This window comes from Penicillium hispanicum (assembly GCF_028827665.1).
Source record: "Penicillium hispanicum strain IBT 35686 chromosome Unknown utg000007l_segment0_segment0, whole genome shotgun sequence".
Lineage (NCBI taxonomy): Eukaryota > Fungi > Ascomycota > Eurotiomycetes > Eurotiales > Aspergillaceae > Penicillium > Penicillium hispanicum.
In genome coordinates this window covers 1,372,669-1,393,973 of record NW_026623199.1, presented here as the reverse complement: position 1 = coordinate 1,393,973, position 21,305 = coordinate 1,372,669, and the positions used below count along the sequence as shown (strand labels likewise).

Here is a 21,305-nt window from a genome sequence, read left to right as displayed (position 1 = left end):
AGCATAGACGGTGGCCAAGCAGTATCTGGCCCCGTTGAATGTGTCCCGCACCAGCCAGGCGCACCATCTACTCTTGAGGAAATACTCAGATATGGTTACGTTTTCACAGAATCTTGGTATTGCAGACCTTTTGGGTATTCTTCCTAAACTGCACATGCCGTGGCTACGAGACGCGTGATCAATATACACACTGGGAACCCATGAATAGCTACATGTGTGGCTTAGCCATGTGTATAGCTAGAAGTTTCCACCCCCTGGAATATGCTTTTGCAAGTACGGGTAAACCAAGCAGATTATTTCAATCAGATGGTTTCATGATCACTATCTACCAAGTAATTGTGTATCAACAAGGCCCTAGAAACATACATATCAAGGGCGAAAAGGCCATGTACACGACGAATGTCAACGAAAAAGGGTGAAGAGTATTAGCGAGAGTCAAGAAAGTGCAAAGTATATAATGGACGGGAAGAGAAGGGGAGGAAGGGAGAAAGGGAAAAGAAACCCAAAGCCGGAAGATCGTCAAAATCGACACGCAAACATGATGAAAATGAAATCCGATCCCGACATTTTCGAACAAAAAAAACATAAGACCAAATCAAGCCAAACCATATCTGTGCGGCTCCTCTTTTGGTGACACCGTCCTTTTTTTTATCCACATGAAAGAACATTATAACTCCCTTTCACAAGCCTTTGTATTTGTGTGCTTCGTGTAGTAATCCAAGCCATCAGTCATATAAGTCGTTAAGGTAAATTTCCCATGCTTTATTCAGTCATTTTCTCAGCTTGTTGACACGTCTGTCAACCGGGTCCAGCCCGTCCGTTGATATTAGACAGGGTGGGAAAGTGGCAGTCCGTGAGGGTGGCCCAGGGAGCCAGTGCGGAAGGGCAGAGCCCTTTGGCCCATCGAATCCAGCGGGGAGTGGACATGGTGGTGTGACATATCTTGCAACTGGACGGGCGATGCCATGGGGATGTGGTAGGGCATCGAGGGCGGGGGTTGCAATGCCTGAGTCGTTGCGGAGTTGCTGTAGTCTACCGGACTGAAGATGTTTTGACGGAAGGTGGGTGTCCAGGCATCGTATTGGCTTGGTGCACCGGAACGCTGCTGGTCGGGGGTCGAGGTAGGGAAGGGCGTTTGAGCCGAGTAGTCGAACACCGAAACATCGTGCGGACTGATCATCTCTGCGCTGACTGGTGTGCTGAGCATGGGCTGTGAGAATGAGTCGGTGTAATGGGGAGGAGTGGCATAGTAACCCCGATCTTGTCGACTGGTGCCATCGAAGCTGATCGGCTCTGGGATGGAGAAGCTCCCTGGCAGAGATCGACCAGACGGCACAGACATGGTGTCAATGGGGGTAGTCAGTGGTGCAGCAGCTTGCTCAACGGAAGACGTGGGTGTCAGTAGGCCTTGCTCAATGTGCTCCGGGGCCTCGAGTGAGGTGGGCTCATTGGACTCATCCTCGTCGTCACCCTTGGGACTGGGTCCTCGGTTCATCACATAGACCACCATGTTGGAGTCTAGGTCACATTAGTCCTCGAGTGACTATGGTTTGAACATGCACAGTACGTACCAACTTCGCCACGTTCAAACCGCTCTTCCATCTTTCTTACTCGGAGAATCTCGTAGATGATCTCGACATGGGAGGCGTGCTTCAGACTCCGCTTGGTGTCCCCAGCGACTTCCTTCAGCTTGTCGGCAGTAATGCCATAAGCGCCAAGCTTACGGATGATATGAAGCAAGAGCTCAATGCGGACTAGAAGACATTATCAGCAAGTTACATTCAGATCAAGGAAGAACAACAAACATACACTCTTTTCGCAAATGATCAGGCTCCTTGTGCATAACACCCGGGGGCCACCACTCTGGCTTGGTCTTTTCAGGGTCGCCGGTGGTACCGGGCGCAGATCCTGGTGGAGGCTTGCCACCGTTGTAGGGGTGTCGCACTTGTTTGCGGGGCTCGATGAACTTGATAAAGGCCTTGGCGACCATGCGGCAGTTGAGCTGCTGGAAGTGCTTCAGGGCACCTTCGTAGTAGCTCAGGACCTTCTGAGTGTCTCCGACACGGAGAGCAATCATCTCATTTGACCCGTTCGGAGAGTAGTCATCACTGTCAGAGCCGTGATCAATGAGACGGTTTTCGGTAACAGATGAGCCAGGCGCGTTTCCTCGGCGGCGTCTGACTCTGCGGGGGGATACCTCCATAGTACCTGCGAAAGTGTGAGCAAAGACTGAGGGGAAGAGAGAACGAGCGACGTACGGCGCGCAGCGGGCTGGTGGAAGCCAATTCTTTCACCCAGAATTTCCAAGAAGTTCTGGCGAACTTCGGGAGTGAAGACAGTCGATTTCTGCTCCTGGATAGAAGGCGACTCGTCGACCTTGAGCTTACCCTCGCTGTCGAGGTAGATCACCGCATAGTGCGCATAGGGCAAACAGAATGATGGCCGGGTCGGAGTCATCATTGGCTGGCACCAATATTAGCTCAGACAATCTGATTATTTTCCACACAAACTTACCGGAGGCACATCCCACCCGGGTGGGCCCTCATGAAGAGCAGAGGCAGACCTCTTCATTGCGCCGGTGGCGGTATTGGGCTTGCTAAACACCATTGTGTCGACAAGCAGTAATCAAATCAACGCTTGGGCGAAGCTAGAGCTATGGCACGGAATGCGCAAGAAGGGAAGCCTCTCAGAGAGTGTAAGGGCTATTGTGAGGTCAAACGAGCACATTCAAGAGCTTGAGACCGATTGAAGGACAGAAAGCCGAGACAACTCGGTGGAGATAGCTGAACTGGTCCAAGCAAGTGGGAGCAGACGCTCTTATATGCCACAATGCCGAGCAGGCGCACCGCAGCTGTGGGATGGGTTGCTACCTGAAGATCCTGGCGGGGGAGGCTATAGTCAGCCCAAGACTCCCAACGATATGCATTCCATGCAACGCGTATCGAGCCGCTCGAGGGTCATCACCGACAGCCCCGACGGTGATCAACGACGGGCGCCATCCCGCACGCCCCGGCGGGAACCGGTAGAACGGAGGGTGGCCAACCCACGAACGGCTCGAGTCAAGCTATTGCAAATGGGACTGGGGTTCGTTGTCTCGCAGATTGTGCATACTCACGGATTGGAAGAGATCGCTACACGGGCAAGACGCTTGTTCTCTTCTGGCGGGAGCGGGCAATGCGAGGGGAGACTGCAGAGAGCTCAGTGCAGTTGCTGTTGACAACCGACGGCTTCGAATGCAGGAACGAGAGGGAACTCCACTCGCTTGTGTTCCCGTTGGCCGGGGCTGTCGACGGGGATGGTGACACGGACGGGGTTGGACTGGTTGTATACACAATCTCCACGATATCTTGTCTGGTTGCAGACGAGAGCGGAGTGGAAGAGTCCGCTGAGCGATAAAAGGGTGAAGGTTGGGATGTTCAAGTGGAATAGAAGAGAAGCAAAGAGGAATCGATGGTTACTGGGGCGGGAACAGCAGCGTGTTTAAATTGACATGGGGAGCGGTGCAGGGCCCTATTTCAGTCCTTTTCTTTTCTGACAGATTGGGGGATGCGACAAAGTACGCGACGGCAGAAATGCAGAAAAGAAAAAGAAAAAAAAGTCACACTTGGGGGAAAAGCATCAAACCGCGCGGTGCCACCGAGAGCATGATCCTGGAGCGCATCAGAAGCCGGGGGATCCCAGCTTCTCTGATCGCACTATGCAAGCTGCAGATTCCCTGGAGGCCGACGTGCATTAGCGTGCTTGGCCTTGATTCTTTTTTTTTTGACATTTATGATAATCAAAGTATTTTTATTTCTGAATTTTTCATTTTTGGAATTTGTTTTTTTTTACTGTCGTCCCGATCCGTGATCCCTGTGGAACTATGTTGTCGATCTGACACTTGGGACCTTTCGCCCTGGACCAACCGTGGATGGACTGATTCCTCCGCATAGTGAGAAAGCATGGCAGAACCGTCGCTTCCGTCCCATCTGGAGATTTCTCACTCCAACACTGCTTCCCCCCCTCCAACGCCTGGAATCCACCACCCGATCCCAATTTCTTTGTCGTTGTTTGCAACACTAATTTAACCCTGGTCATGTTGAGAGTCGTGTTCGTCACCACGCACAGGCCCTTGCGTTGGGTCCACGTCCACGCCGGAAAGTAGTGTGGGTGCTATTTTAAAAGTACGGAGTATACATCAGCAAAGGGTACGAATCTCCCAAGGACGATCCGCTTCAGCGTCGGGGCTTCCGTACGGCGGAAATTCGGTTGCAATTCGTCTCCATCGTGACCAAAATGGGGCGGGGGAGAGCAAAGCGTCTTGGAAAAAGGGAGAAAGACTGGGGAAAAGAAGTCCCTGCAAATCACCACTTTCACCGAGCAAACCAGAGCAAACCGCTGTGGATGACAGCAGTAGCAGACGCCGAGCTCTCGATCGCCGGATCTCAGGGCGATGTGCCCCGGCGCTAGTTGCAGGCGCCGCCTCACCCAATGAGCGAGCTGGGACTGGCCTCGCCTCGAGGCACGAACCTATCAAGATCGAGGCTTGTGCGTGGCCCAACACCCTGGATGCTGGGATGGGCGGACAAGATGACTCGCCGATAGGGGACTCGGCCATCTCGCAGAACGCTTTTTCTCTCTTTATTTCTATGACAAGCTCAGCCATGACAGACGTTTTTTTGCCATGTCTCGCGGCGATGATGCTTGCCTAAGAGCTCGCCCCTCGGCTTCAGCTGAGCAATGGCGAACCCCTGAGATCAGACCTCGAATCCCGCCACATGGGAGATGGCCAGACAATAGTCGGACATAAGCACCAGGCAAAAGACACAGGATGTGATACGAGGCGTGGTGAGGCGGCGGACGTCCTAGCACCGATCGAGATAAACGATGGCTTCCAGTCGGTGATCATGAGAGTGACTACCAACTAACTAGTAAGTGCCATGCAATCATCCGCCGGGGAATGCGAAACAGAGGCGCCGGTCACAATCTGAGCCGGATCGTTCTGCCGCAGCAAGTTAAGCGCCGTACTTTTTGGCGTGTATGTACATTCCCCTCCGGGAGATTCTGATTTCTGGGTGTGGTGGAGCCCGGTCAGTCGTCTCCACGCCTAAATCGAGCATTGAGCGAATGATCATACTCGATCAGCGCAGGAAGTCCATATGCGAGTAAGTCGAGAATCCCCTTTTCCCACACCTACGCCAATTGCAGTCCGTCCTCCGCCCCTCCTAGACCGACCCGATCCATTAAACTGGTCCGGGCTGGGGGATCGTTCAGGTTTGGCGGGCGTCGAGCCCGGGGGAAGGGAAACCCGTGGCGTCCATCTCCCGTTCCAAGGCTGGGATGCTGGGCGTCTCGGGTCCATCGAGGCAACCGCCGTATCTATAGGGATATTCCATAGGCAGGTTCTAAGGAACTATTCTACGAACGCATGTACGTCGGTACATTTGTACATGGAAATTGTCCATGGTATCATCGACGTACTCTGGCTCGATGCACCAGATCGGAGCACTGCAAGATGCAGGCGTCTCATGCGCACCTCATCAGTGTACCTGCGCTATGCTTGATCCATTTGGAATTTTGGGAGGAACATGATGCCCCCTCTCCGTCGGCTCGACTCCATTCTACTATTCCATACAGTCTAGGCGCTCCATCCCGCCACCCAACAGGGCCCAATCGCACTGTACACGAAGCCTAGCTCTTGGTCCTTTGGCGAATATTAAATTGCAGCACCAATAGAACCAAAGTTTCTCACGGTACTTTGTTGACATGCTGGCGGGGAGCCGTATTTGTCATTGCTCCTATGGGGAAATGGGGCAAATGGGCAAACGAATATGATTATTGATCCGACGTCAACGGCATCCACTAGTCCGAGCAACGGCTCGAAGCCGCGCGACGCCATATCCACTGGACTGTACGTCGCAAGGGGGTGGGTGGAGGAGAGAGAGAGGAAGAGTGGCAGTGACACCCGCGGAGCGTCTTTGTTTGTGCCCCCATCCCGCGGCCCCGCGATCTATTTGCTGTTAGACGGGTTGGCTCGACTCCACCGGGACCAATGCAGATGCCATTCGGGCTGCCCGTTGAGCCGTCTACCATATCCGTTTCTGTCATACCAAACAAAGAAACGTCAAATAGGGGGAGAACGGAGGACGCTGGAGGCAGAACTCCGTCCCGGACGATCTTTTCGGTCCATACATGCTCTATCTTCGACAGATGGGCCTAGACTCGGCCCCGATCTGATCCCCCTGTCCGAGCAGAAGGCTCTTCCATCTACTCACGCGCGTTGATTGGCCAGAGGCGAATGCACAAATGCACCTCCTACCCGTCATATCCCTGCGACACACAACGCTCGGACGCTCGTGCGCCACAACGTGGCTCGGTCTCTGCTCAGCTGGGAAGCACCGCCACATGCGCGCAGAGACCGATTGGCAGCTGACCCTGATGCAGCGACTCGGCATCCCAAGTGCATCTAAGTGCAGGAGCTCTGACACCGCCGCTCTGGAACCCCACTTCGATCTAGATTCCCCTCTTGGGAGCGCAGCCTGATGCTATTTCTAGCGCATGGGTACTGACTCGAGCCATCCGGACCGGACTGGGCGTTTAGGTCGAAACAGGGGCGTCTCGTTTAGCATCTCGGGAGGGAAAGGGGGAAGGAGGACACAAACAACGCTATCCAGACAAAGAGCGACGATTATCCCGTGTCCACTGCTGCCGCCTAAAGCCGAGATCGCGAAGGCGACCAGAAGGCGCCGGAGCTGTTCGGTCTGTGGTCGAGATGCAACCACCCTGAAACTTCACGGTGAGGCGCACCCCTGGAGGCGGATGTGACAGCGGGTGCACAGTCCATCTGCGACAGGAGTGGAGAGTGGGGGCGAGGTGGGTGTGAGATGACGATGGTTGGAGGCGAGTCCTCATGCTGGAGGATGTAATTAGTACAGTATATTATATCGAGTACATAGTACTGGAAGATGCGATTTCGTCGATCTGCAGAATTGTGGCGGCTTTCTGGAAGGGTTTTTGGTCGGATGGTTCACCACCAGGGGATAGCGGCGGTGCCGCACTTTGGACTGAACGACGGCCTCGCGGCTTGTTGACATGGACGTCGACCTACTCCCCTTTTGGGCAGGCCGAGGCCGGTTCGTATCGATCGATCGAAGAAAGGGAGGCGAAGCGGCCTGAATACCAGTATGATTGAAGTCTGTTCGCGCGGTTATCCCTTCGAAATCGTCGTGTCGGCGCATCGGCGACAACAGCAAAGGTACGGTCGAGGCAAGCCGAGCGCTCACGCTCACCCACATAACTGAATCTAGGTGGGGTGATGGCCCAGCACGATTGACGGCGTAAGTGCACACGACCAGTGGGCAATCCCGATCCCGATCCTGAAGCTGACCCAGTACCTCGTATCCTGGACGCGTATGGGGATTATCGGTGCCATACTCTATTTGGTTTGTCGGGACGCACAGCGGCCCAGAAGGGACGCGACTATCACACCGGAGGGTGCAGAACCGAAGCGCCGGAGGCACGATCGATCAATGATGTGCCACGATCGAGGGCTCATCGAGCGAGCCTCGAGGCAAATTGCGTCACTGGGGCCAGGGGAGGGAAGGCTGACCGGGGGGTTGGTTCATCGTGACCTGCGCCGGTACTTTGGTACTCTATAGTGTGGGTGGTTGCTGGACGCTGTGACGGACGTGGTTGGCTGGCGAGGCTGACGCCCCGGGCGTCTCCAGGCCCAGACTCAATACTGAAAGCCACCGCGGGCCGGGGACGACGGTCCGGTCGCGCTAAAGCTGTCAAACACCCAATGCAGCATGGTGGCGTCTCCACTGCAAACCCGGCAATGAGGTCAAAGTTGGTCAAGGTTGGCATCGGGACTGGAAGTAACCCCAGCCTCCCTCGATTCGGAAACTCTTAGGCTTCATTCATTTGCAAGCGTGTGCTCGTGATCACTCGGTTGCCTTTTTCATCTCCCAGCGACAGGGACTTGGTTTCAGGAAGCGATCTGCTGGGTTCGGGTCGGGGGATCAGAAGGGAGAGGAAGTCGGTGTGCGGAGGTCGCTATAGTAGACTCCAATCATCCACTCCCGTCACCCAAGCCAGGAAGGGGGTTTTGTCCCGGGCGGACAGCGTCGTACATACTGTATATGGGCTTACTGGATTGGGATGTCCAGAGGATGATTTCCTCGCGAGGGCAGCGAATGCCCACACGAGTCAACCATCCTTTTTCGCAGCCCAGGGACGATCATTGTCCATTGAAAGCAATCATGGCGATGGACTCGGTACAGTACATATTGCCCAAACACCGAGAGGCATGGCTAAATTCGGAGCGACAAAAGGAAGAGAAAAAAGCAATGTGAGACTGCAGGAAATAATTCCTCCATTGAGGCCCGGCCCGCGAGCCACTCCTCATAGTGTGACGCAAGATCAGCCCTAACCCTGCAGCACTATTGACTTCTCTCTTTTTTTTTCTTGATGCTACCTACTGTGAAAATAACAGGGACTTTGGGTGGAAATTAACCATTTTTCCTGCGTTGCATGGGTGTTTGGCATTTGTATCATCGATGCAACGCATGTAACCTGGTATCTCTGTGTCTGGTCATAGCGAAAGTCGATTCGATTCCCTTCTCTCCTGCAGCGTCATGTCCGAAGAGTTGTACCCCTGGGCTCGCAAGCGCTCTGCATGCGATACGCCAATCAGCAACGACGTTCTCGTCTTTATTACCAGCCCGTCGCGCGATTAACTCTCCGCGGGTGTTGCGGGTGGTGGAAAAGCACCTCCCGCGTGGATATGACACTTGGTCCTTGCATGTCGCAGTGGTTGATCCTTGTGCTGGCTCTCTATTGATTCCCATTTCGTCTGTTCCAGTTGCAGCGTTGCTTTAGTGCTGGTCCACTTGGCTGCTTCTTGTCGGTGGAGTCGGGGCTCTATGGATCGCCCCAGTTCGCTTGGGTCAACAGTATTGGAGAGAGTATGGGGCGCCCTTGCTTGGTGAGGACTGGATATTAATATTGAATCCACGCGGACAATAATTCCGATTTGGCGCTGGCAACGTGGTTCTGCTTCGCATAGTGTACCGGTCGCCATGTGTTTGAAGGGGGAAGAGAGTGTAGTATCCCGCCATTGCATCTCCAGGGTGCAAACATGTATGGGAAGAACCGATGCGCACATTGAATGTGGAATCATCTACACCTCCCTGCTCTCCCTCAACGTCACTTTTTCATATCCCGCGCCAAACCCCGAGCTCCACGCGGTCCCGAGCAACAATCTACCTTTGAGGATCCTGATCCCGGGTACCTGGATAACCCAGACGGGTGATAGAGGGGGACAATCCACCTGGCCGGAGTCGGGGCCACCGCGCACCCATCCTTACAGGACGCCTTCTGCTGAACTCGCGCTGCCAGCCAATCGTCCACCCTAGCGCCTTCACCACTGCACAACCGAAATCCTGAAGCAGCGATGGTGTAAACCTTCGCGCCCGCACTAAAAAGTTCCCCGGCGCTCCATCCCCGAGCTTCCACCAACTCGAAACCCACCACGCCGGAACGATCTCGATTGCACTCGCAGAGCTCACCGGGTCTGCCTGTAGGAACTGCGAACTGCGGGCCGGGAGCCCACGCCAGCGACGGGCTAACCTTCCAAAAGTTGTTCTGTCGTCTGCTGTTGGTCTTCTCAGCCCAGCACTGGCGTCCACTCTGTTACAGACTCTGCTGACGCTGGATTCGTTCCAGGCCCTGGATCCAATGCAAATGCACTCCAGCCTCGAGAAACGCATGGACGGACAAATTGCCCGAAACGGTGGCCCAAGATCGTCCCTGGCGGAGATCCGCGCCCGATCGAAGGGTGGATAAAGGCTGTGGCTCAAACAACGCCATGATGTTTCGTGGCGCACCTAGTCGTTTCTTCTGCCTCGCACGGCCGCGAAGCAACCCGCCACATGCCAATGGGCTTGCTTCGCAGGCCTACATCAGAACCAAACAGCTGCTCAAATCAACCCAATGGCATGCTTTGCATCCGAGTCTGCAGTCGCAGTTCCTGGATACTCTGGGTTCGGTTGTTGTCCATATCCACGGAGCTGGTTCCCACAATGCCGGAGAGGCCCGACCCACGCCAGTCGATCGGTGGCTGGGGCAGTTCTGGGTCCCGGGCGTTCGTGACAAATACTTCAAAGTGAATGGAGATGGTCAAAAGTACCGGATGTGCCTCAGTGTGTTGCCCCCTCTCCCCCCACCATCGTTCATGACTCGTTTTCACTTCCGTCGTGGTGCAATTGTAGTGCCAAAAGCAGGGCGTATCCACATCCTGTTCATCCACCTTCCTAATAGACATTGACGTTGCATACAGTGCTGGATTTAATTCTCCAGTTCTCGAAAGGAAAGTGCCGCAACGCGGGTGTCTCTAGCTTCACAGCTCATATACTCGATGCAAGGCAGACATATTCGTGCCAGTAATCGCCAAGGAACCACGAGACGAGACTAAGGCTTCGCCTCCAGCGATAGAGGACACGCCAAACCTTCGTTGGGCCGGTGATCAGAAGACACAGCCAGGCTACTGAGGGACGTGTCGGAGAACACTCCAATCCCACTTCTGCTTCTGTTTCGACCAGGCCCAAGCGCACCCATGCAGCTCAAGCTTAATCCGTCCACCTGGTTCTCTGCGGTGATCATATGCAGCATCGACAAGATCCATGATCGAGGAGAGGGGAAAGGGTGCGCCATCGGTTATGCAGCCACGCAGTCATGTCCCAGGAATTCAGAGCCGGGTATTCCAGTCCCCACCTCTCTCCACCGGTCTCATCCTACCCCTCCATCAGGGCTGAGAAGGGAGCGATTCTGAACTTCCATCTCCACTGTCCGAGCCCATTGTGGCCCCAGGACGCGGCTGCAGATCATAGCTGTCTGCAAGCTGTCGTTACGATCCTTCCGCTACAAGCCGTGCAGCGTTGTGCAACACGTAAGACATCATCTTACTGCTTCTCCAGATGCACTGGCGGTCGAACCGAGAGGGGAAGTTGCTGAGGCTGGCTGGAAGATGTTCCAGGTACCTGGTTGAACTTGAAGAAACTTGTAGAATTTGTGCCACCGTGCCCCGCTGAACCGGACGTCTAGTAGTCGATTGCGTCCGCCATCGCCGGAGATGACTTCCAGCCTGCCGCCAATTAGCGTCACCAATCTGATTCTTCTCGGAAGATGAGGAGTGCGGGTGTGGATGAGCCTTGGATGATACGAAAGACTGCCTCATGTACGTGATTGTGCCGTGTACAGAGTACTCTCCTGCCATTGCCCACCGGCAAAGTGAATCCTACGTCCATGTCACACAGACACCACCGCCCGGCCGCCACTGCAAGACAAGTTCCTTGTTCCTGCGACTGTCCAAGGAACCGCTCCCTCCATTTCCCGGAGGTGCTCGGCTCGTCGCAGATGAAAATAGGCGGGGCTGGAAGCCTTTTCCCAGTTGAGATTCAACATGCAACATGCAATATGCAATATGCGACCTGCAATATCCACCATTCCACAGTGAGGAATTACTATCCATGAACGCAGTCCGCATGATCAATATCATCACTACGACGCGGCGAGGTCGATCTACTATCATCAGATCTCGGGATGACGGATACGGAGGGTTGGATTTTGGGTATTCTGATCTCGCCCGGGATTTGATCTGCGCTTCATCTGATTGGGTCGTCGGTGCACAGGGGCCCATTGAACAAGATTCCGGGTGTGCGCTGGAAGGTTCCGCGGCCGAACTTGATACCGGGCGATGCGAGGTGATGCATTGACCCTGTCAGGTATTCTGGTGCAAGGCCCCTTGCCTGCCATCTTGATAGCTGAAACGACGGCTGGAGATAGAGCCGGAAAACGGATTTCACCAATGGTGGACTGTCCGGTTGTCGTCCATCGCACTCTGGGAACTATGTACAGAGTCCACCTTATCTCAAGCACAGGCAGGCTCGATGTTGTAGATTCCCCGCTTATCTTCTTGTCCAAGAAGAAACAAAGAAGGGCAGGCTGTTGTCACATGTAACACCATCGAAGCCACGCGCGATGCCGATTATTCGACCCGTCTTGCTTTGTTCAATTCCAGAACATCCGGGGCCAGCACAACCCGACTACTAACATACGCACACAATGCCTACACCCGGTGCCTAAGCGATAGCCAACATCGCCACATCAGTACTTGTTCACCTTGATCATCTTCTTCTTGCTTTCCCCTTTTGAAAATCGGGCACCTGTCCCAAACGCCGAGGGCAATCGACTATCCCAATCTGCACGACAAGGTTGAGCACGACTTATCTCGCAAATGAAAACCCCATCGCACTGATTCTCCTAACGACTGCATCTCTGTTCTGCGCCCCAATCCATCTCATATCCACCTCCGAAATACATGCATGCGAACCATGTACTCCAGACCACGCTCGGCCAGACAGGAACCGCGTGGGAGCAAGTAATTTCCGCCAGCGCAATCCCCCAGCAAGGGGGGGCGGCATTGCCACTATGCATTCTCCATCGCGGGCGAATACATACACAATCCAGACAGACCATACGTGCGCACGCACGCAAGTCATACAGCAGCGCCGTGCTGATTTTGCGACCGGAAATCCCGCTCCCAGGGAACTGTACACACTGTAGCTCCGGCGCTGAGCCATGCTCAGCGCCACGCGAGCATTGACTAGGAGATGCACAGAGATGGCTTGTGGCGGAAGCCTCTGGCTCAACGGGCCTCGAATCCACAGCCATGCAATGGGGGAGAGTATTGGTAGCTGCGCAGCAGACGCAGGCGGGCGGGTTCACGGGCATCAAAGCAACGCGGACAGTGTTGTCGGCTCGAGCACTCGAGGCTTTGGCGCGAGGCCGTTCCACCGCCGCGAATGCTCGCGGGTGGCCATTTGGCCTTGTGCGCAGAGACTCGGAGTATATAGAATGGGGGCCAGCTCGGGCTACTTATGGCTTGGGTACAGGCTTTGCTGCTAGCGCAGCGCACTCTGACGCTGTGGCGGGCAGCGCCAGTTGGCAGGATCGTTCACCGCTACAACCGGACCAGGGGGGTTGTGGTTGTGTTTTGGAGATATCAAGGCCCGCGAGATGTCACCGCCACGTTGGGCGGGGGACGCTACTGCAGATAATCACGGCGAAGCCTGGTTTGGGTCTGAATGTCCCGACAATGTGCTTGTGTTGTCGGTCTATGTAGTATATGGTGGTAGATGCAAAGGTCGTTTTCCCTGCCGGACATGTAGGGCTCGGTTCTCTTTCCCTTTCCTTTCTCCTCTATTCTCTCCTCGTTTACTTTCATTGGTATGTGCTCAAGGCTGGATTATCCACATGCTATTGACAAAGAAACGTGATTGTGTACACAGGCGCATTCTTGGGTCACAGGAACAAAGCATAGAAAAGCAGGACATGAGAAAAAAAAAAGCACTTTTCGAATTCCCAGGGCCAATCGGCTGCTTTTGATCGCGTTGCATCAAGGTACACAGGCTAGAGAAAAGTTGGTGTTGTGTATACAAAAAAAAAAAAAAAAAAAGGAAATCAAACATCTATGGCCTTCTCACTCCTTGTCAGGGGCACCCGGATTGCATGGAGAATAAACCTCCCTTGTCCCCTCCCCGTACAGCGTACGTACATGGCAGAATGCACAGAACCCCACGCCACCGCAGGGCTACCTCAGCGCGTTTGGACCATCAGAGGAGGCAGAGGCATGATCCATGTACGCGGCGTGAAAACCGAACAATGCGCATCCAAGCACTGCAGAGATCGGCCCGACGCTCCAGGGAGGACCCGGATTCCCCGAGCCAGTCAGAATGGCGGAGGTTGTCGCCCCTGGACTGCCGGCTGGCTGAGCACCGCCGCATGACGCGGGAATGAAAAACTCGGCGGGCTAATTACAAACGATTGGCTTCTACGCTAATTGCGACGAGCTGGCAAGATTGTCGCCTTCGAGCAGACCAGCCTCCTTAGCGAGCTCGTAGAACCGGCCGCCGCTCTTGATCAACTCGGCTGGAGTGTCGAATTCCGCCACACGGCCCTTGTCCAGAACCACGATCCGATCCGAATCGATGATGGTGTTGATGCGATGCGCAATCGTGATAATCGTGCGGTCCTGGAAGATGCTGCTGCGCAGAGTGCGTTGGAGCAGCGCGTCCGTCTCCACATCGACCGCCGCTGTGGCCTCGTCCAACACCAGGATGTTGCTGGGTGTCAACAGAGCGCGCGCGAGAGAAACCAGCTGACGCTGGCCTTGGCTTAGGTTGGATCCTCCTTCTTGAATCTCGGCATCAAGTTGTCCCTCCATTGAGGAGACGTGACCTTTCAATTTGGCATGGTCTAGAGGGTTTATTGGGTTAGCCCGTGTTTCATTCAAGCTAAATTTGAATAGAACAGAAGGGACATGGGGTCTTACCAAGCACACTCCATAGCTCAGTGTCATCGTGAACGTGTCGGGGGTCCAGGTTGTCACGCAGAGTACCTTCGAACATGGCAGGGTCCTGCGGAATGATAGCAAGGCGGCCGCGGAGGTCAAATAAGCCAATCGTGGAGACATCAAGTCCATCGATGCTATGATCCAGTTAGCACACATTTCATCGAGAATATGAAGAGTCGGATCCCACCTGATATTTCCGTTGGTAGCCTCGATAATTCGGAAAAGAGCCAGGGTCAGTGAACTCTTTCCAGCACCAGTCCGGCCAACGACGCCGATTTTCTCATGAGGCTTGATGTCGAGAGTAATGTCCTTGAGCACGAGATCGAGACCCTCACGGTAGCGGGTGCTGTAATCCTTGAAGGAGACAGCACCTTGGGCTGGCCAGCCGATAGCAGGACGCCGCTTGAAGATCACCTCGGGGGCCTCACTGGGAAGGTTTGCGTACTCAAGCACACGCTCAACGGAGACGATATTAGTCTCGACCTCCACAGTCTGCCGAACGATCCAGTTCAGAGACTGAGTGATTTGAAGAGCGTAGGACATGGCTAGACCGACCATGCCTGCGGAAAGACCACTACCAGTCGCGACTGAGGTGATAGCAAGGCCTGCAGAGGCGAGGATGATAATCGAGCCAATGAATTCGAGTCGAACCGCGAGCCACCGGTTGGCGCTGATGGAAGGGAAATAAGCCCGCAGGTTGGCATCCATGCGCCATTCATTCTCTAGAGCGAAGCGGTTCATTTGTCGGTAGGCACGGATAGTCGAGATGCCACCGAGGGATTCCTGGAAATGGGCATAGATCGGACTGCGGGTGACGCTGTCCAGTCGCTTCAGCTCACGAGAGGTTCGCAGGTAGTACTTCTGGTAGCTAAGGTAGACATAACTCAAAGGGATGACCAGCAACAAGAAGGCGGGCGTTGATGTAGCAATCACAAGCATGGTGAACATCGCCCGGGCAGTATTGGCAAACAGCATGTTGAAAGTACGGGCAAGTACCTCATCGACCCGATAGATATCACTCGAGAATCTGTTGAGGATTCGGCCAGATGGCGTTGTTTCAAAGAAGCTCATGGGAGAGCGGAAGATAGCAAATGCCATTCGCTCATGAAGTTTTCGAGAAGCCTCGATCGAGCAGAAGATCCACAAGATCAGGTTCTGAAGGATGACCAGGAGAGACGAGCCGAGTCCAAACGCCAGGTAGATTCCAATAAACTTGCCAACGCTATCGTTACTGCCACTGGATTCGTTAGATTCAGTCCAGCTCTTCAGCCAGAAGTTCCCAAGGACCTGGGCAGTCTGCGCAGCCAGAAGAGCGAACAGATAAAATCCGACAGCGGCGATGTTGCTGTTCTTGGCATATTCCCCGTAAACACTCCATTTGACCTTGCCCTGCTGCGACGTCTCCTGGGTCTGCTTGCTCTTAAGGACATTCTCTTCATCTCCCAGTTTGCGTCGGGGCCCTTGCCAAGTTGCAGTACTGGCTCGGCGAAGAGTGGCTGTGCTCATTCGGCGTCGGGAGTTGACGTGGCTCTTGATGGGCACCAGAGAGCCAGGCTCATCCAAATCTTCGCTATCGGAGCCTTCTCCGTTTTCAATCACTGTAGTGTCATCAGAGCTCTCGGGACTCGCAAGACCATCTTCTGAGTCGGCGGGGGAGCGTTCGTCATCGGAGTCAGCCAAGTTCGTGCGGACAAGATTAGCGATTTCGCCCTTCATTGCCATGAGCTGCTCATAAGTACCCTTCTCAATGATCGTCTTATCGCGAAGCAGCCCAATAAAATCGGCTTCCTTGAGAACAGTGATCGCATTGGTAGCAAGGATCCTGGTTTTTCCATTCAAAATACCAGACGGACCGAGTACCCTGTTGATGATGTGGCGTCCGACATGCTGATCAACCGCAGAGAGAACATCGTCAAGAAGGTAGATATCAGCCCTAGCGTAGACGGCTCTGGCAAGGGTCAATCGTGCCTTTTGACCCCCCGAGAGAGAAATTCCACGCTCTCCAACTTCAGTTTGGTCTCCATCAGGCAGGTTTTTGAAATCATCGAGCAGAGCACAGGCCTCAACGGTGAGCTCGTAAAAGTCCGGGTCCCATCGGTGGCCGAAGACAATATTCTCGCGGACACTGGCATTCATCACCCATGGCGACTGCGCGACATACGCAATGCGACCTCTCACGACCACTTCACCGTGGGTTTTCCAGAGCTCACCCAGAATCGCTTGCAGGAGGGAAGACTTTCCGGCTCCAACACGGCCAACAACGCAGCTGAGCTCACCCTTACGTGCGCTCAGATCGATGTTCTCCAAGACGGGGGTGCCAACGTGACGGTTCCAGGTGAACGAAGCGTCACGAATACGAACAGACTCGTCTCCAACATGTTCCACGGGGTCTTGGAAGATAACGGCATCAGTCTGCAATTCCTCGGCGGTAAAGTACTCCACCAATCTCTTTACGGCGACAGAGGACTCGATGACCGAAGTGATGACCATGGGCAAAATAGACAGCGGGAAGGTAAGAAGGTTGAAGAGAGTCAAGGCGGGAAAGACAATTTCGGTGGTCAGGGGACGGTCACTAGTCAGTACGAACACAGTGAAAGTCGAGCAAGACACAAGGAAAGGAGTTGACTGCCAGGTGAAGTTCGCAACGGACTGCGTAGCTCCGATTTTACGAAGTGTGTTGAGCTCCAGGTCATTTCGAATATGGCTGAGCTTGTTCATGAAAGCTGTATTCCAGGCATAAAGTTTGATGCTCTTGATATTATTCAAGATCTCCGTCATCAAACGGGTCCTCGAGTCCTTGTTCTTCATCTGGGTAATCTGCAACGTTTTCATCATTCGTGCGATAACACCATTGAGTGGGATCATGAGAATCATGACTCCGACACCAGCGAACATGCTCGGACCCACAAGCTGGTAGAGAGACAACATGCAGAGGGTGATTTGGAATGGAGCAGATAGCAACTGCGTGCCGAATTGGGTCAAATCAGAAAGACGTTGTTGATCGACCGCCATATGGTTGACGATGTCACCGGTCGTCTTGGACGAACGGCCCTCGCTGGAAAGTCGCAGGGCCTTGGCATAGATTAGGGCAGTCAGAGACGATTTCACTCGCATGCCAGTGTCAAAGGCTCGCTGGAAGTATTGATGGAGACAGCTGGTCTGGGCAACTGAGACCAGGAACATTCCCAGAGCGATGGCAACACCTCTGATGACTGGTTGAGGATCCGGGGTCCGGTAGGAATCAATGAAAGCGATCAAGTACCGCAGCAGTTGCGGTTGGACGAAAGCGAGCGTGTCACTTCCCGACTTGATGATCGCACCACGCAGATAAGGGCCGCTGAAAGCCTTGAAGAGGGCTACCCAGAGAGATGGCTTTTTCTTCTGGAGCTCCTCCTCCCATGCCGCGTTCAGATCATCAGCTGTGGTACGAGTCGTATCGCGGCGGCGAAGATTCCACAGATCGTCCTGGGTGAGGTAGTTGTTGTACCCAAACTTCATCAGGGGCGTCATCCAGCCGAAAGTGAGAACTGAGATGATATCTGCATAGTTGTAGGGGCATTCGTCCTCATCGCCCAGCGCGTCGTAGGCGCTCTGCTTCTTAGGAACAAAGTACTCCAGGATAAATTCCAGAAGGGCCAGGCCCAAGCTGATGTTGACGCACACAAAATATGCGAGTGTCTGCAAGTATTCCCGTCGTGCGACAAGCGACTGCAGCTTGACACCATAGGCGATGATGAAGAAGAGCCAGTAGAACAGCACAACCCCGTTAGGCTGCCGACTGCGCCAGTGCTCAAAGTACTGCACGGCATAGATGACACCGAGCGAGGCCAAGGTCAAGACCGAGGACCAGAAACGAAAGTCGGCCCAGAAAGTCTTGGGCTGGAGCTCGGCTTGGAGGGCGGTTTGGAGAGCGGTAACGAAGATCAGAGAACCGAGCACAACCTATGATCCGAGCTTCTGTCAGTGATACTGGGTTTCGGGGGCATGAGGCCTTCCCAAGCTCACGTACCAATTTAGTGTAGAAATGCCAATTCTTGGAGACCGGCTGCGGAATGCGCTTCTTCAGCAAGAGCCAGAGCGCACCCGCACCGCCCAGTGTACCCCAGACTGCGACGACTGCCACAAACACATCGAGAAAGCAAGGTGTCAGATGGAAGCCCGAGGGACTGACGGGACCCCAGCCTTCTGGGTCATTGCAGAACGGTTGTCGCTGGCGGTGACCGAGTGCCGATACGAAACGCGACTGCGATACCCCCGGGAGGGAATCCCCCAGAACCGCCTGGGAATGGCCGTCCAACATGATATAGCCAGGCGACAACGTCCCAGTTTTTCCGACCGTTTGCAGAGGCAGGAAAGAACAAGGACGAAGAGCGGAGGGAATCGAGTCGAGTCGGGTCGGGAGCTGGCCGCCTGCTTAGTAAAAGGCCGAGCTTTTGACGTCCAAAAAGGTCGGGCTTACCGCAACAAGCCTCTGAGTGGAACCGCGCTTGACCCACGGCAATGCATTGCGCGTAGCTTGAGTCCGCGGCCTTACAGGACACTCGCGCTTCGGTGGCGATCATTGGAGGACTCAATCCAGCGCAGCACCCATGATTCGTCCCGCCTGATGCCGTGGAGTCTCTCTCTGTTCTCATCACGTGATCATCACCGAAACGGCGTGATGGTTGTGCAATTGGAATTCCAGTGTATGTATTGAGTGCTGCCGCGCTTTGCAAGTTCTAGCCACTAACGCGAAGTTCCAATTGGTCTGGCTGCTACTCCTGTTTCTAGTTTGGAATTGGAGCGACAGGGACGAACACAATCTGATTTGGTTTGTACTGGGAAAACCATTCATGATATATCCCTCGCAATCCCATACCCTACACGTTCCCACATCGCTGCCGCTGTAAACCCATTGCTTCTACCCTCCCTTTCTCTTTCCTAACACCTAGACACACATGCGTGCTGACAACAACTGTCATATCATGTGATTAGTTAGCAGTGTTTATCAGTTTCCCACCTAGTTTGTCCAATACACCGCTTTCTCCCCCAACTGACAACAACCCACGGATCATCATCCCTCATTCCAACACGGCGCCACGGCCAGCTTCGAAGTCGAAAGCAAGATTATACTTATCACCCTGTCAAGTGTTCATTTTGCCATGATCAGCCCTCAAGACAGATTCTTCTCTGAGGGCCAGGGCTACTTTGGCCCTCGAGACAACCCGGTCACCGAAACTCACTGCAACGTCTGGGATTGGGATCAGTTGCGGATGGTCAAGGTCAAAGGGACCGCTAAGCTCTTTCCACCTGAAGAGGATGTTGAGATCTCGGTTTTTGCTCAATTCGCCGATCTCCTATCGTCAGAAGTTCGTGCGATTACAGTCAATAACGATGGACTCCTGACTGGAGTTTCGACTGACCCGGAAGAGGACGAAACTATGTTTATTGGATATCTTCCCTTCTCGACTGTTGAATCACTTGCCGATTGTCGTACAATCCAATACTCTAAACTCCAAGAGATCGATCGGCTTGGGCCAGGTGTCGACCTTTTATCATACAAAGACAAATCTGGGAATCCTTGCAAAGTTGCATTCAAATTCAACCCACTGGGAAAGCCTCTAAGACTAAAGATGGCCTGGGATGAACTCAATCTTCTCAAAAGCCTACCACCGCATCCTAATTTGATACCCTTTGATCATGTTGTTCTCGAAGATATAGAGTCCCGGGTGATTGGATTCACAACCAAATACATCCCAGGGGGTACTCTTGCCAACCCAAAGGTGCCTTTCCGATTTGAGTGGCTACAGCAGCTTACTGAACTCGTCGATTTTCTCAATTTGGAACTAGGGATTATGCATCAAGATATTGCACCGCGAAATCTACTCGTTGACCCTGATACGCACAAGATCATTCTCTTTGACTTTGACTGGGCCGCCCATGGAAAGGACCGCTTGATGGATAACCGAGATGATGTAAGTGGTGTCGTATTCACCCTCTACGAGCTCATCACAAACGATGCACACTTCACGAGTATTCCACACTGGGATCGCACTATAGACATAGTGCAGAGTATTCCTGAATGGACATGCAACCGCGAACTGGACTCCGATGTATCGAAATTCCGCAACTTTTTAAACGAATGGGTAGCGACACGAAAATCAGACACAGACAGGGACATGGAACGATACCTTAATGCACCCAGGCGACTCACTTGGCCGAGTCTACCAGACCCGCCCGATTATAGTGTGCCTTTCGAGCTAGGTAAAGACGAGCATGGAGAAACGATGTGGGTAACAGGCCTTCGAGATAGACGCGTTGCACTTGAGAAGGGGCAATATTGCTTTCGCTGGGAGAGGCCACCACAGAGCAGGCTGTTGAAACAAGCCGAAAAGGACGTTAAGCAGGGTTAAGAAAGTGCTTGGAGTGGTACAGTTGTTGGCAGTTCGCCCTACAGCTGCTTGACAGGATCCTCATCGCGGTGATTCAATACGTCAAGAGGAGTTAGTTCTGCTAGTTCTCAGGCCTTATTGAAATCTCCTTCTAGTCCTTTTTGCAAGACGAATAGAAGCGATCGGATCATATTCCTGTGGATCCATCAGATCTATCGCTAGTAGAGTGGGTTGCCAAAAATTATTCATAGAAGATTTATACTCTCTACAAAAGAAATTCACAGAGTATCAGCCCGGGCCAATGCTACCGTGCAGCAACCACCAATGGCATTAATGTCATTTTTTCTTATTTCGGGGTATGAAGAGCAGAAAATCACTTGTGAAGGCACATACAAGTAGCACCGGCATTTCTATATTGGTTTCCCGAATCCTGGGGCGAGAAGCAGAGAGCCTTTAATTCGAGTATCCTGTGGGGTTGGGCAAGCATAAGGACTGTCCTAGGTCTGGGTTTAGAATATACATGGAGTATCGGGAGCAGACTT

General features: G+C 53.6%; 3 protein-coding genes across 3 annotated transcripts; 1 reads left to right on the top strand and 2 right to left on the bottom strand.

The window, feature by feature from the left end:
* Positions 1-826: 826 nt before the first annotated feature.
* Positions 827-2,607, bottom strand: N7459_008305 (uncharacterized protein; the record flags this gene model as incomplete). The annotated part of the gene is made up of 5 exons (XM_056947473.1): positions 827-1,518; positions 1,572-1,754; positions 1,810-2,208; positions 2,259-2,463; positions 2,515-2,607. 5 exons carry the CDS (start codon positions 2,605-2,607, stop codon positions 827-829), a joined length of 1,572 nt encoding a protein of 523 aa, XP_056796983.1.
* An 11,263-nt stretch (positions 2,608-13,870) lies between these two features.
* On the bottom strand, positions 13,871-18,692 carry N7459_008304 (ATP-binding cassette glutathione S-conjugate transporter YCF1; the record flags this gene model as incomplete). The annotated part of the gene is made up of 4 exons (XM_056947472.1): positions 13,871-14,295; positions 14,372-14,526; positions 14,580-18,334; positions 18,402-18,692. 4 exons carry the CDS (start codon positions 18,690-18,692, stop codon positions 13,871-13,873), a joined length of 4,626 nt encoding a protein of 1,541 aa, XP_056796982.1.
* Positions 18,693-19,533: 841 nt separating this feature from the next.
* On the top strand, positions 19,534-20,784 carry N7459_008303 (uncharacterized protein; the record flags this gene model as incomplete). The annotated part of the gene is made up of 1 exon (XM_056947471.1): positions 19,534-20,784. The coding sequence occupies one exon, from the start codon at positions 19,534-19,536 to the stop codon at positions 20,782-20,784; it is 1,251 nt and encodes a 416-aa protein (XP_056796981.1).
* Between the last annotated feature and the right edge of the window lie 521 nt (positions 20,785-21,305).